Genomic DNA, 16,274 nt, shown 5'->3' on the forward strand with positions numbered 1-16,274 from the left:
TTTGTAGCAATATATGGTTAAATCGCTGACAAGGATGTTCCTGTTCTCCTTTAGGTGCAGTTAATGCCCCTGTAATGCATTATGACACTACGATTCATTGCATTGCAAGCAAATCAATCCCCCTCTCTGTCATGATGGCCAAACTGCAGTTATTTTTGGAATTATCGATAGCCAGCAGCAGCCATGCATCCGTTCTTAACTTGATTTTGCGGCATATAAATGAATTGTGTTTTTCAGTGGGAGCTGGGACTGACATTTTCATCTTTTGTGACCTTCAGCCTGCAGGAGACGTACCAAGCCAAGAGGAAGGAGTTTTTGGGGGAGTTGCAGCACAAGGAGGAGGAGATGAGGCAGATGTTTGTCAACAAAGTGAAGGAGACAGAGGCGGAGCTGAAAGAAAAAGAAAGAGAGGTAAAAAAAATATAGATCATCATTAAAGGTGCTGTCAGTGTTTATAATTATTTTATTTAAGTGTTAAATAGCTCTATATTCTGATAGTAATCGTTGCTATATAGTATTTTGTCCGATAACAGGGGTTTCCCCATCTCTCCAGCGCTTTAGTAAATGTATTTTCAGGTCGGCATAATCATACAGGATACTGGATAAACAAGTGAAATTGGAAGTGATGAAACAAATAAATGAGCAGACAAAATTGGAACTGGAACACTATACAATTGTTCATCAGACATGGGAGATGACCTCAAGTTGGCTGTTCATGGCTACAGTGGAGTCAGTCAGTGCTACTGTACGGGGCTGAGACATGGACGCCCACAGCACAGCAGGAGAAGGCCTCGGATTGCGTCTATAGACAAATGATGCAACGAATGGCACGGTACTTGATCTCATGGGCAGTGGTGGAAATTAACTAGTACATGTACTAAAGTACTGTACTTAAGTACAATTTTGAGTTTACTTTACTTGAGTGTGTCCCATTTCCAATACTTTTACTTCTACTCCACTACAACTCAGAGGCAAATATTGTACTTTTACTCCACAATTATTTGAACATTTTAGTTAGTAGTTACAGATATAAATTATTACATTATAAAACATACATTAACCACTTTAGTCCTACTTTGTACGTAAGCTATTTGAAAATTTTACTTTTGGTACTTTAAGTACATTCTGATACCAATACTTTCATACTTTTACTCAAGTACATTTTGAACACCAGACCTTTACTTGTAACAGAGTACTACTTCCAGTATTGATACTTTTACTTAAGTAAAACATTTGAGTACTTTTTCCACCACTGCACATGGGCGGACCACATCATATCAGAAACGTGGACCTCTACGGAGGCCTCCCACGTGTCACAGACAAGGTCAGAGAGGAAAGGATAAAGGCTGGCTGGCAGGGCACTTTTGTCAGGTGCCCGGAACTGGTGGCGAGCAAACTGACACTGTGGGAGCCAAGCCAAGGCACAGCTACTGTAGGAGGGGAAAGAGGCACAGCACTTACCTAGAGTCTAGACACACTGCGGCGTAACAGCGGAGCTAAAAACACTGCGGAGCGCAAGACCCGATGCTAGACAGGAGGGTGTGGACAGTGGTGTAAAGTAACTAAGAACATTTACTCAAGTACTGTACTTAAGTACCATTTTGAGGAAGTTTTACTTCTCTGGAGTATTTCCAATTTTCTATATTTTTACTTCGACTCCACTACATCTCAGAGACAATTATTGTACTTTTACTCCACTACAATTATTTGTAAATGTTAGTTACTAGTTACTTTGTAGATTTTAGATTATTATTACAAAACATACATTAACCACTTCAGCCCTATATATGCTTTGGCTATTTGAAAATAGCCGATCTACAAGCTCACAACGCGTCCTGTGGTGTGCTTGTAGATCTGCTATTTTCAAAAGATTTTGATACATTTTAGATATTATGATAACTTTCACTTTTACTCAAGTACATTTTTAATTCCGGACTTTTTCTAACAGAGTATTTATTTATACAATGCAGTATTGATACTTTTACTTAAGTAAGAAATGTGAGTACTTTTCCCACCACTGGGTGTGGAGGGCATTCAGGAGGGACTTCAGGAGTCCCAAGTTGGTGTCGGCTAGTCTGCACTCTCGCATCGCACAACAATGGTCCAAGCTGATAAATGAGTTCTCTTTTCCCTGATTGGATGAAATTGGCGTCCCACCTGAAAATGCATTTTCTGTTTACTAAAGAGCTGGAGAGACAGGGAGACCCCTGTTACCGAACAAACACCATACCAATGATTACTATAAGTATATAGAGCTTTCACTTTTTCACTTTTTTTTTAACCCAAAACATCACTGACAGCAGCTTTAAGTAAAATACTGTTGGGTAGGATACAACAGCAGGGACAACACAGAAATGTGTGTGGGAAGGAATCAATTGGCATAACGACTAAATTGGGGAGAAAAATGGGTACAAAATGATTGCCTACTCTAAATTTAAAAAAAAAAGTAAAATACTGTTGTTGTTGTCCAGAGTATTTTAATCAGTCATGTCTGTATGTCTGTGAACAAAACCTTTTTTAGAAAATAGCTAATCTACAAGCCCACAATGAATCACGAATCACAATGCACTGTGTTGAAAAAAAAGAAGAAAATGACATTTTTGAATTATTTTAATCGTTGTAAAGATTTGAGAAATGTCTCTGCTGACTCCTCTCTCCAGCTCCATGACAGGTTTGAACAACTGAAGCGCATGCACCAGGAGGAGAAGAGGAACCTGGAGGAGAAGAGGAGAGACCTGGAGGAGGAGATGAATGCCTTCAACAGGAGGAAGGTGGCAGCTGAGACGCTGATGGGTCAGGCCCTGCAGGGCTGCTCGCAGCCCTTCAAGAAGGACAAGGACAAGAAGAAGTAAGTCTTCGAGTGTGTGTGTGTGTGTGTGTGTGTGTGTGTGTGTGTGTGTGTGTGTGTGTGTGTGTGTGTGTGTGTGTGTGTGTGTGTGTGTGTGTGTGTGTGTGTGTGTGTGTGTGTTCTGATTTTGTCTGATGAAGAAAAATAAGAATCAACTTTATTGTCACATCACAGGTTTTTACAGGTGTAAAAAAGTGGGTGAAATACAGCTCCATGTTTTTTTTTATTATTTCCAGAAAGAGAAAGAAAAGGAAGAGGGGGGATCGGGGAGCAAGGGGGGAATAAAGAACATAAAAAAGGGGGTTGGTGGGGGCACTTGGGCTCAAAACATCACCAGTGTTAGTCTCGCGTAGCTAGACGATCAGAGATGTCCGCCTACTGATATGTCTGGGGAAATCTTAAGTTCTTGAATGGGCTCCTTGGATGACAGGGAAAACCAGTGCTAACAAACCTACTGCTTTAAAAAACAATTCTGATACTATGGCAGAATGAAGGACCACCCTAACGACTTTGCATTGGTGCTGCAATGCTGTTATTTTTGTACATTTCTGAATCGTTTCCGCCCATTCATTGATTTTAGATGTTACCAGATGTACCAGCAGGCGGAGATCTCTGATCACCTGGCTACGCGAGACTACAAGTGGTGGTAATATCACAAATATACTGTATATATCTTGGGAGCATTTTCTAGTGTGCAGACTTCATTTTACTCCTTTTCTACTGTTTCTCTGTCCAGCATCTGGTTTTCATTATTCATTGGATGTGTGCGCTTACTGCTTAGTGCTTTCACACGTTTGCATTAATTCCTACGACTTCCAAGCAGTGGCTGCTTGTGACTTCAGTGTCACAGAGTTTAGAGTCATTAAACTAAATTCTCCAATGCTAATCAGAGATAATGAATTAAACGCAGCTATTCCTCAAGCCATTAGACGCTGTGCGGAGTCGGTCAGACCGTGGGGAGACGGAGAGCCGGACGTGACTAATGAGATAGTGTTACCTTGCCAGGAGCCATGTTGGCACAGACACTGATCCAGGGACAGATTGAGTGTGACACTGCGTTGCCCAGACACAGTGGGAGGGTCACAGCCCTCTGACCTGGCAGACTGCGTCTCAGACGGGGGCTTTTCTGTTTACATATGACTGCTATCCAACGCCTCGTGTCACACAGAGGATGCTCAGATAGCCTGCGTTCCACTAGCAGCATTTCTTTTGTTCATAGTCATTTACATTTGCCCTTGACTCAGTCGTCTTGACACTGAAACAGCTTTGTAGAATCATAGAGGTAAAGCGTGTTTAAACCCTTAAGCTTTATATACTATATATATATATTATATGGTGAATAGCAATAAAAGTCCAGTCTACAAAGACGCGTTGTCAGCTTGTAGATTGGCTAATTTCACTATTTTTGAAATTATAATAATACTATACTAATAATAATAATTATTATTGTATCGCTATATTGGGCACATAAAAAACATTTATAATAAATATTATTATTATTATTATTATTGTTATTATAAAAGTTTTTTTTTATGTGCCCAACATAGCGATGCCAGGGTTAGTGCAGTTAAAGTGTGATAAAATGATTCCTTCCCCCACCAGTTGCAATTAATGGCACATTTAACTGACTGCAGCGCCCTCTACTGGATTTGTTTAAAAACATGAGAAGAAAATCAAAGAAAAGCTTTTCCTGTCAATAAGACATCATTCAATCTAGACCAAAGGACATTATATCAGAGTTCTCTACTTGGAAAACAATGAAACATTTTGGTCTGGATTAATTTGTCTGGACCAGTCTTGTGAGCTACAGTGAATAGAATTGTTCGGCTTCAGCTCTTGTGATTGAGATATTGATTCGATTTCCTTGATGTTTCTTGTTTTATCTATTCAAAGCTTTTAAACAAGAACAAACACTTCACTGCACAGTGCGCACGCCAGTTTTGCATTTTTACATCGTTCATTTTATAATTTTCTTTCCCTTTGATTTCTGTCTTATTTATCATATCCTGTGTTGTTGCCTGCCATATTTTCTTTCATATTTTCTTTCCCTTTTCAGTTGATTTTTGGAACAGACATCCAGGGAAACCAGGAATGTGTCTCCCATCAGCATGGGAACAGGGACTGTTATATTTGACATTACTAACTGACAATGTATGTGTGGACTCGATGACACTGTGGCAATGCACGTATGAGAGCCAGAGCGATGTGTTGGCCATAAGCCATTGTGTACTTATGGATGAAGAAGGTGGCTATGCACAGTGGATTTAATGTGTCCCTCGCGCTGACTCTGCTAGATGTGTAATAACACAACTGTGGACCGCTGTCATAACATAGCTTGTGTTGTTTTAGTGTGTTCATCTGCCATTGGAAATGTATCTCACATTTCGGTGAACGACTGAGAAGTCTTGTGCCTAATATGCTTCGTCGTACGATGGTGTCGCGGGCCGAAACTAGCCTACCCACAAGCTCACAACGCATTGCATGGATAGGCTATTTTCAGCACACGACACCATGACACTGATACAACAAAGTATAAATCAGGCTTTAATGTGTGGACAGGAGTTGGGACTGTCATTGTGGCATTCAAATATTGACAGTGAACTGATGGTTTTGATTCAGTATACAATTACATACAATGCATTTGTGTATGTGTCTATACATGCTATTTAGGGCTGGGTGATATGGACGGAATCAAATATCACAATATTTTTCACCAAATACCTCGATATCGATAGTATGACAATATTGTGTGTGTGAAATATGTATGACATATTTACACAATGAGATTAAAAAAAGAATCATCAGTAACGCCTATATAATAACTAGGTGGGTAAAAGGCAAATAATAGAACAGCTCAAACAGTAACAATAATTTACTGTAATTCTTTAAAACCAGGAAGAGAGACAACACATTACCATATCGCAATATTACCATATACAAAATCCCAGACGATATCTAGTCATAACACAACATCGACAGACTATCGATATATTTCCCAGCCCTAATGCAAAGTCTGTAGATTACACTAATTCAAAAGCTGAATTACTCCATTGCTGTCTTTAATGCAGATCTTCTAATATTCAAAGAAATTTCAATACAGTTCTTCTCTGTCTCAGCCAGGTGTTGTAATAAGAGCTAGCGTTGGCTATAACCTATAACCCATTCTATGCAAAATAGTTGAGGTTCTTGAGATGGTAGTGACACTAGAGAGGAAAGATGAAGATCTCTTGTTTGCCTTTACAACCAAATAAATAAAGAATGACAAAACAGGAAAGACCATCAGTTCATGTGTTTATTGACATACCCTAACATCCATCCATCCATCCATCCATCTTTTTTTCTTTCATATTTTCTGGGGAGAAAAAAATGAGTTTTCTACAGTATATTGGTGGTCATAAACCCTGGTCCTATACTGTACCATGAGGTAAATTTTGTATTCACCTGGTGTTCAAGATGCAAGGTGGTCTTTATTGTAAAATGTTGTCTACAGGTACAGAAGAGGAAAAGGTATTTGTTCTGCTCCTCAGACATTGTAGCAGCATTGGTATTAGTAATTAAAATAAAAAAGCCAGCGTATAACTTCTCCAAGAATAGATGGCTGAAGTGACAAGGATACTGTGAGAACACAGTTGACTTCCTGGTAGGACAGTATACCAGGAAGGATGTCAAAGGACCAGGGTCTGTACCATTGGTGTCCAAACATAATCCTCATCATCAAATAACCAAGCCATGGTATTAGTTTGTTGTATACAGTATGTTCATCATATTTCAGGCCATCCACTGGAGTTACATTTTCATTTCGTTTTCATTCTCAATGAAGTGCAACAAACAAGCGACAATAATAACATTAATGACCACTGAACTGTTTTCTCATTCCTGCTGGCTTATAATAACCTGTAACTGTGGAGTTGGTGTATTTTTTTTAATTCTAGGACCATTGAATAGACAGTGGTTCTCAACTCGCTTACTGTACTGCTGGTTTTATATTCAGTAAGGGCGTTAATTCCATGTAATAGCTGTCTAATAAGGCACTAGTTACTGTAGACCTGGGATTGCAAGTGAATGCATTTAATCACCTGACAGGATATAAACCCAGCAGTACTGGACCCCTGAAGTCCAGCGTTGGGAACACAATAGAGTGCATACAATAAATCACAATGGCACCAAATTATGTAGCATGGAGGTCCAGTTACGTGCTTGATTTTTCATTCAATTTGATTAATTCCTAATCACTACCAACCTCTCTTGTTAAAGTGTTGCTAAATTAAATCAGGAGGTGTACTGTTTGGGATTGAAATGTGAATAGACCCCACCAGGACCCCCAGACCACATAAATAAGTGACACTGGTATTATGACTTTGCCCTTGGTATAGTGTTTGATCAATGGTTTTTCTTTCTTTTCGTAGCTGGTATAGTCTTCCGTCTGCGTGCTCCTTAACCTCAGGAAGGAATTTGAATTAGAAGACTTTCTACTGCTTCAAAAGATTACAGATTAACAAGCTTAATATTTTTTACACCATGAAATAAAGTTTTGTTTTTTTAACATATATAGAGAGAAATATTCCTAACTGTCTCAACATCCCTGCAAGAGATCCACCTGGAGTCTTCCAAGCCTGCTACATTCTATCCTTCAGACGCACTGATACATAAATAGTGCTTCATAGCATGGTTTTATGTTATAGTTTCTGCATGTCATCTGACAACCAGCCCTATACATATACTAAAAGATGCTAAATATAAAAGCCAGTGATCCTTATGTTTCTGTACTGAGCGTGATCCCTTGTTTTGGTTGCTATTCCTGATTAATGCCTTTTAACTAGTGATTTTATCTGCACTGTGAAATGATAAAGTAACAATAACAGTAGCATCAGTTTGCTTTAAAGGATTGTAATTTATAAGCACTTTATTAAACAACCATGTTTGAGTTAATCTGCTAATCTGCCTTCCTAACCAACTAATGTGCAATGTGTGCTCTTTAACAGGTCAAATAAGAACTATATCATACAGTTTTACGCTGGACATACAGTACTATTATTGAGAATTGCTACAGTGAGGTCTGAGTGTCAGTAAAATGGTAAAATGGTGTGGTGTCTAAAGTATAAAGTATTATTGACGGTGGATTTGTATTTTATGCTTTAATAAAAGCTACTTTCAAAGAAACGACTCGTCTTGTTGCTCAGCCTCCAGCATATTTTAAAACTGAAAGAAGAGTGAAATAATTTGCATTCAATGACCTCAGCGGGCTCCAGCACCAGACTGTTCCTGAGAGTATGAGTGGTCGCCAAGTAAAAAACAAACACAGCAACAACATGAATTAAACATGCTTATTATATGGTTGTTATACGATCCTGTACAATTCTGTTTACACTGTACAGTCAACTATGGGGTGTGCTATATTAGAACACTACATGCATGTATCAAATGCTAATTTAGGTCTACAGCTTGCATATGATTACTGTAAAGCAGTGGTGGTTCTCAATGTGGTGTACAGGGACCCCCAGGGGTCCTTGGGGCGTACCAGGGGCCCCAGCTAAAAGATGTATAGTAGTTAATCTTCACCATTATTACAAGTACAAGTAAATACAACTAAGAGATCATACAATGTCTATTTTTATTAGTTGTATTTTCACTGTTACCTCTACCTAGGGCTAAGCGACATAGACAATACATTTGTTCTGGACCAAAGTGACAGACCATGGTCCATATCGGATCAAATGTTCTTAGATTGGGACCCCAGAGAGAGGGGGGGGGGGCTCAATTAATATCTATTAATTGGTTCTTATTTTTGGGCAGTTCTCTATGAGCGGAATATGTCCTGACATGCACGTGGCCATTCATTAACATAAGAAACCTCTGAACCCCATAGCTGGAACCTTGGAAATGTCTCCTCATCCGTCAATGTACGTCGATCGTCGATGTATATTACACAGGCTTTAGTTTTCAGGAGGATCCACCTTTTTTGTGGAAAGGGCGGGACCAAGATTTTGAAATACGGAAAAATGAGCGAATGGGGGTTTATGAACAGAGAACGTCGTCCATCAATTGGCCAATCAGATCGTTCTCTGTGTGGACATCGGGTAGCTTTATCCAATCAGATCGTTCTATGTGTGGGCATGGGGTAGTTTTACCCCTGCATGAGCCTCTGAGGATCCCTTTCCCCGTCACCTTACGCCAGGGTAGGGGGGTGTGCATAGGAGGAAATCTTAAAAACGCTTAAAACTTTCTTCTTGAAAGTTCATACTGACACTTATTCTTTATTTTGCTTAATTTATTAACCCATTAACCCCCTAACGCGTGGATACTCCTTTTTACACGGCCGCTTTTCGCACATCATTATCCCAGCAAAACTTCCCTTCCACCAAGGTAAGCGATCTGTTTAATCGTTTTAAACGTGTTTCTAAACGTTATAGCTTTGTCAAATTAATATTTTTGGTGACGTTAGACGTGTCTTAAACCGAATACAATTTAAAATATCCAGTTGAAATGTTTGTTTCCTTGTTATTTGTGCTTGTTTTGCGTTTTGTCTACGAGGGGAAACATGTCCTGACATGTTAATGTTATGACGCACTGACATCATTGACTGAATGCTCCCATATCGCGAACAGACAAGACGGCCGGTCGCGCGCTTTTATTGGCTGGTTTCGTTCACTTCGTAATACCAACCGACCAATCACAAGCCAAACCGGCTCCACGGTCTATGGGATGTAAACTCTAAACGCTACTGCCATCTACAAGCTCGCAACAACCAGTGTTGCCATGTCCGCTTATTATAAGCGACTTTGGGCTGTTTTTTTCTGTAAAGTTGCTTGTATAAATATTGGTAGATGCGTTTGGGCTCGTTTCTAAAGTGTAGTTGCATATTTGGGCTTGTTTTAAAGTGTAGTTGCTTATTTGGGCTTGTTTTAAAGTGTAGTTGCTTATTTGGGCTTGTTTATAAAGTGTAGTTGTTTATTATTGGGATTGCTAACTAATGTTGTTCAAACCAGTGGTTCTCAAACATTTTCATGCCAAGGACACCCAACTTATTGCAGACCCAACCTTCTGAAAATATTTTGTGCTAGAGACCCCCATACAAGATTTTGAGGATTTGAAAACATTTTCACTTTTTTCCAAGATTTTTCTTTGAAAATAGCAGATCTACAAGCTCTTGTAGATCGGTTATTCTCAAATAGCCAATGTGAGGAGGGTTAGAGTGGTCGCTTCTTTTGGGCTTATTTTCATTATTTTCATTGACCTAGTTGCTTATTTCTATCGCACAATCTGGCAACACCGCTGTAGCTCGGCTATTTTCGTACCAGGACACCGTCCCACGGCGAAGTATAAACCATGGCTCACCAAATACCATTGAAAAACAACGAAAAATGTCGGATAATACAAGTTGATATTAATAGATTGGGGTTTAGAAAGTTACATTAACATTTAATGTGTTTTTATTCATGTCTCTGGACAGACATAATAATGAGAAATACAAATTACAACCCCTATTTGGTCCAGTTGGATCCAGTTCAATGACAACTGGCTGAGCCAGGAATGTAAATGCATAGATCATGTCAGACATGGACATATTTGGACCCAGCTGGTGTAAAGTAACTTAAGTACATTTACACAATCTGGCAACACTGCTCACAACGCTGTAGTTCGGCTATTGTTGAATTCCAGACTTTTACTTGTAACAGAGTATTTCTACAATGCAGTATTGATACTTACCCAAGTGAAAAGATAGGCATGTGCTAAAAAACAAAACAAGATTCAGTCATTTATTACCAAAAATTACATCTGACAGTTCATTTGGAATTAGTTTCAGTGCCCTCAAAGACAACCACAATTGCATACAAGAAGTGGCCACACACAGATTAGGTTATAACAACACACTATGACCACCCAAGCACCATCACAAGCTTACAGAAGTGTTCACATTACAATATTAATGAATCCTACGACAGATTAAAGTAATTTAAAATCAGGTGAATCTATTTTAACTTGTAAAAATAATCACTTTCAGAGTTTCTATATTGAATTATTATCAGAAACATGTAATGAAAATGTGTCATTATTTTTTAAATAAATTCTCATCTCACTAAGCACATACAGATTCTTTATAATGGTTTAATGCCACTCCAGAGGAAGAGAGATACTGTTTGTTTTGTGAACTTGGTGACACTGACGTTTTATTGCCCTAAATATGATGATATAAGAGAGGTATTTGTTTGTAAGATGTATTATATTTGTGGGATTTCCTTGAGTTAGATGATTATGAAAATCTTGAGATATGTTTTGTTAAGGGAGATTTTGTTGTGGCAGATTTTATTTGTGAAGCTTGGGAGAGAAGACAGAACACTCTGTATAATTCTGAGATGTAATTGAATGTATTATGTGAATATACTGTAAACCTGATGTAAGCGTAAAATGGTGTCTTATAAACCCATGAGGGTTGGACACTTTGTGTGCAGGACACAAAAATAAAACAATCTAATCTATCTTATAATATTTTTCTTGTAACGCTTACAGATGCTTGACACAGTAACGACAGGACCCGGGGCATTGCCCTTTGCAGTGCAGCTGAAGGCACTCACGGATCGGGAGGGCCGCTACCAACCCAAACTGAGCGGTCTGAGGCTCATCGAACAGGCCAACGACAACGGCCTGAGGATGACCGCCAGACTGCGGGAGTTTGAGGTGAAGGACCTCCTCTTCCTGACCAGGTTCTTTGGCTTCAGCTCGGAGACCTTCTCCCTGGCCGTCAACCTGCTCGATCGCTTCATCTCCGTCATGAAGGTAAGAGGGGTTGTGCACAGTTAATCGGACTAATCGATTTAATGGATTATTAAAGATGATCAACAATCGATCATTTAATATAAATAGATTTTTCCAGTAGGGTTGCAACAGTAAACCTCAACTTGCCTAGAAATAGTGAGCTTGAAGATCTGTAATCAAATAGGGCTCAAGATCTCAAGTGGTTAAAAAATCTATTATAATTTTTTCACGTCAATTCGTTGATACAGTATATATAAAAAGAACCGTGTTTCTCGATTATTATTAAGAAAAGAATCAATCATTGCAGCCCTAATGGTAAGAAGACTGACATCTTCACAATGTTGGTGTCCATTCAGATGCTTTGGCGGGTAATCAGACATCATCCAAATTATACATTTTCGATTTTAAAAGTCCTTTTATTGGGGGGTGTTATAAAATAGTGTTGCTGTTGGTGGCTGCAAAGTTGGTTTCCTTACCTTTTTTAACCACTTTAAACTTGGTGATCCTACTTTGGGCATGTCATTATAGGCGAAAATGTGAAAAACTAAAATGCACAACACGGTGTACTGTTTGTCTAAGTATCAAATTGGGTTAATGTGGTTAACAGCATACAGTAACATCTGTGATGGCACAGTTTTTGACATTGAACCATTTATTAATCCTTTCATCTAAACCGGTCTCGCTTTTCTGTCCAGATTCAGCCGAAGCACCTGTCTTGCGTGGGTCTGTGTTGCTTCTACATCGCTGTGAAGTCCACAGAGGAGGAGCGGAACGTTCCCGGGGCAAACGACCTCATCCGCATCAGCCAAAAGCGATTCACGATGTCGGACATGATGAGGATGGAGAAGATCATCATGGAGAAGCTGTACTGGAAGGTGAAAGCTCCCACGGCGCTCCGCTTCCTCCGTCTGTTTCATGGCCACATCCAGGAGCAGCTGGATGCTGACAGGTGAGGAGACGACCACCTGCCGGGCTGTAGCACAACTTCACCAACGCTCTGTTTACTCCCCTGTAAAAGAAGTGGCTTCAGTGGGGCATGAAACCCAAAGCTGATTAATGGGTGTATTACATTTAAGTGTGCTATGATGTGATCGTAAGAGTTTCTTTTTATGATAGAATCTAAGCTGGGCTTTACCCGTGACCTACCAGCTTTAGCGGTAACAAACCAAAGCTATATTTTAGACCCTAGCTGTTAACACTACATGATATATGAATCTTTGATAATATCTTTGAATATCAATATGAATTCCCCTATTCTTAGCATGTGCTTCCTGTGTTTTGTTGCCAAATTTAAGTCAGCCATTGTATTGAGTAATTTCATATATAACACCCGTCAAACCAATTACACTAACATACAATAAGTTGTCTTAGTAGTAGTGAATAATAATATTTACAAACGTGTCTCTACAGCAAGGACATCCTGAATCTTGACAGACTGGAGGCTCAGCTTAAAGCTTGTCACTGCTCCTTTGCTTTCTCCAAAGTTAAGGTAAGCCATCAAAATTGTTCACCCATCATTTTATGATGGTCTATTTCCTCTTGAGTTTAGTCGTTGATGAAAACCATATTTTATAGGGTCCAAAAATACTCCATATTAACACATTCCCTGCCAGAGTTTATTCATAAGGTACTCACCCACTGCCAGCGTTTTTGAGTTTTATAGCCTTTTAAACCGTTCACAAAAAAAATATATTCATTAAAATCCGCGATCGGATGGTGTTTATAAACAGCAACGACGGACGTACGAGCCCCCATAATGTTTACACTTTTTTTTCTTTTTCTTCTTCTGTGGTATCAGCGGCGAAAAGAGGCTGCAAACGTCATATCCGTTTGGCTGTGACGTGGCTGTGACGTTTCCCCACCGGCCATCTTAGATTAGCTTAGCCTCCGATCGGCTATCAGATCGTTTTTAAACACAAAGAGGATAACCGTTCGTCGATCAAAGAAAAGAAAATACAACCGGAGCTTACCATTCGTTTTTTAAACCGTGTGAAAACCATGATCTTTAGCCAAAACCAGGGAAAAACTGTTTTTTCAAGATAAAAAACGAACCGGAAACGGTTGTCGGAAATTTTCTCATAGGATGGGTCGGAAGCGTCATGGGGAAAAAAAAAAAATCAAGGATGGTACCAAAACATTTTTTTTTCGTTATCAAACCACATTAAAAGACGATCCCGAGATATCTCGGGATACGCAGGTAACGGGTGGATTTAATGTCCCGAGATATCTCGGGATTGGCAGTATATGTGTTAATGGAACAAAGACATGGTCATTTTCTACTTAGTGAAGGCTTGATTGTACTTTAGGTTTCTGTAGCTGATGTGTCTGTAGCTGAAAAGGTCTGCAGACACTGGATGCATGCAATACATGGTTATTTACAGACTACAATTTGGTGTCTGCAGACGTCCAAACATTTAAGAGAGCGAGCAACTGGCTGAACTCGATACAAAGTATAATCTAATGACCTTCTTCTAGACAACTGATGGACTTGTGCCATATCTAGATGCCATTGTGAGAAGAAGAGGTCTACTGTCTGATCTTGTCAGTTATTTCTGCAGTCCTGTTATTCCTCATTGGCTAATAAATGCCTTCAGCAAAGCTTTTAGAAATCTTTTTTTTTTAAATTCAGGGTATTATTCTTTTCTACTTGTATACCCTTTAACAAACCTGCTAATGAAAATCACTTCAAGTTCAAGTCCTTTATTGTCAAATAATATAATATAATACAGCGGGTACCAGCGGATCTCCTCATTCAACTTCTCCTCAAACAGAGCATACATTTGTCTTTTAAAGCGCATTTGCAGTCAGCGTACTTGTGCGGTCTGGGAGACACCTATGTCTGCGCAGACATGAGCTGGTGATAGAATTTCAGTCATGTGGTGATGTGGAAAGTATAATTTGGCCTCAAGTCAGGTCACATTATGGGACCTTGTAAATATATTTTTTCCACAGTGGCATTCTTTGAGAAGTTTTCATTAGGTAAACGATCTTTGCATTTCTCCCTTCAGCCCTCTCTGCTTGCCATGGCCTTGTTGTCTCTCGAAGCCCAGGAACAACATGACCCCGATCACGCCGACGAAATATCTCTGGCTCTGCTGAGTTTGCAGAAGCATTTGAGCGTGAGTACCCAGTGCCTTTCTGCCCTTTAAACACATGTGCCGTAACTAGAGGCCAAACAGCCATGAAGATGTGTTTCAACTGTCATCTGATGGGTGGAGCTTTGTTCTGTTGGAGGCCAGAGCCATTATGCAACTGATTAATTTAGAAGTGAGAGTTCATGCAACATTTAGGCAAGGTAATGATTAATCATGATGTTGAATAGAATCTCTTGCGAGCATTGACAGGATTATGTTGTGACGCACGGTGAAGAAGCGGATGGTAATGCTGTTTGATTGGCAATGGTTTTTAAATAGAAGCTGTGATGTGCTGCCAACAGTATAGGGTATTTATTCATTTTTTTTCCTCTGCAGATCAAAGATGGAGACCTAGTTTGCATGAGGGAGCTGGCTAGAAAATGGCTGATTGAATACACCACCACTAAGTGCTCCAAGCGATACGGCCAGAGACCTCGCTGGATTATTTCAGGAAGAACCGCACGTCAACTGAAGCACAGTTATTACAAGATAGCTCACCTTCCCACCATCCCAGAGTCAGTGTTTTAAAAGCAGGGTGTGTCAGTGGGTGACCACATACCTGATCTTCTCCTTTTGACTTCAAATGTCAAAAAATATTTGATTATGTTACATTACAATGTATGGGTTGCCCATTGGGGTGGTGGTCACCCACTCGCATCCTGCCATTTTCCTTACAGAACTTCGTCATAGATGACAGAGTTCTTTAAGGAAGAGCACACTGCATTATGTCAGCCTCACTGACTTAACGAGCAATGCCCAATTCATTTCTGCAGCCATCGAAGCATGTTTTTTTCTTTTCCTGGTTGACTTGCTTGCACAAGTGTACAGTATGTTCTTGTTTGAATCGGTGCCATAGTACTCAGGTATTCCCTGGCATGGGTTGCTGGGTTTAAGCAAAAATAAGTATAGAACCACCTAGGTACCTCAGTCCACTATGTGGAAGAGGAGGGAGAAGGGTTTTGTGAACAGCAAAAAAATGGAACCAAGAAATCGGGCCCAAAACCCTTAACTCCACCCTAGGTCGCTTAACTGTCTGAATGCACACTCCTACCCAAGGTGATGAAAGATGTTTTTATTTTAAAACTTTGCAGGTGTGGTCTGGTTTCTCCTGTGACCTGAAGCTAGAGTTGAGCCTGGCATTTGATTTGTTCGCTCATAGGATAGGCGTAATTCTTAGAGCTGAATGTTCTCCTTACTATTAATGGTTACCGATGAGTCATTTTATGCAAAGTTATCCAGAATAACTTGGCAAACCCCAAAGTGAAGAAGAACCGTTGTTACTGAATTGATTTTAGTGAGCAGATATTGAGTCTTTGCAATGACATTCCTGTTTGGACTTTGTATTGTGGTGTTTCTGCCAACTCCCCCTTTCACATACAATTTTGGCACTAAAAATACATTTCTTTTCATTTTAAATTCTGAAACTGTTGGCTGACTACATCTGGTTTACCTAATATACAGTACGTGGACCTTTCAATAAAAGTATTGAAAAGTAGCTTGCAGTACATCGTTTTCTTTAATTAATAAATCCATTGTAT

At 39.6% G+C, this 16,274-nt stretch overlaps 2 protein-coding genes across 4 annotated transcripts in view; both read left to right on the forward strand.

Annotated features, from left to right (window-relative positions):
- The window catches only part of LOC311033595 (septin-8-A-like), a gene marked incomplete at its 3' end in the record, with an annotated part of 16,999 nt that extends 9,690 nt beyond the window's left edge, over nt 1–7,309 (forward strand). Inside the window, exons 8-11 of one of the 3 annotated variants that reach the window (XM_084041172.1) lie at nt 279–411; nt 2,661–2,848; nt 3,429–3,494; nt 4,905–6,377. In XM_084041172.1, coding sequence (XP_083897298.1) covers nt 279–411; nt 2,661–2,848; nt 3,429–3,494; nt 4,905–4,908 — 391 coding nt within the window. Of the gene's footprint in view, nt 1–278; nt 412–2,660; nt 2,849–3,428; nt 3,495–4,904; nt 6,378–7,254 lie in introns of those variants that run through there. The other 2 variants (XM_084041174.1, XM_084041173.1) reach the window with 2 other exon arrangements.
- Nucleotides 7,310–8,979: 1,670 nt separating this feature from the next.
- Nucleotides 8,980–16,231, forward strand: ccng1 (cyclin G1). The gene is made up of 6 exons (XM_084041979.1): nt 8,980–9,211; nt 11,357–11,623; nt 12,298–12,551; nt 13,013–13,091; nt 14,611–14,721; nt 15,073–16,231. The coding sequence occupies exons 2-6, from the start codon at nt 11,357–11,359 to the stop codon at nt 15,262–15,264; spliced, it is 903 nt and encodes a 300-aa protein (XP_083898105.1). The 5' UTR covers nt 8,980–9,211; the 3' UTR covers nt 15,265–16,231.
- Nucleotides 16,232–16,274: the final 43 nt, after the last annotated feature.

Source organism: Gymnoscopelus microlampas (assembly GCF_963454915.1).
Source record: "Gymnoscopelus microlampas genome assembly, chromosome: 18".
NCBI lineage: Eukaryota > Metazoa > Chordata > Actinopteri > Myctophiformes > Myctophidae > Gymnoscopelus > Gymnoscopelus microlampas.

What these genes read in the sequence shown, in the direction of transcription:
- ccng1 (XM_084041979.1), top strand. Translation starts at nt 11,357, where the DNA reads ATGCTTGACACAGTAACGACAGGACCCGGGGCATTGCCCTTTGCAGTG. An exon ending in GAGCAGCTGGATGCTGACAG is followed by an intron (nt 12,552 to 13,012) that starts GTGAGGAGACGA and finishes GTGTCTCTACAG; the next exon opens with CAAGGACATCCTGAATCTTG. An exon ending in TTGCTTTCTCCAAAGTTAAG is followed by an intron (nt 13,092 to 14,610) that starts GTAAGCCATCAA and finishes TTCTCCCTTCAG; the next exon opens with CCCTCTCTGCTTGCCATGGC.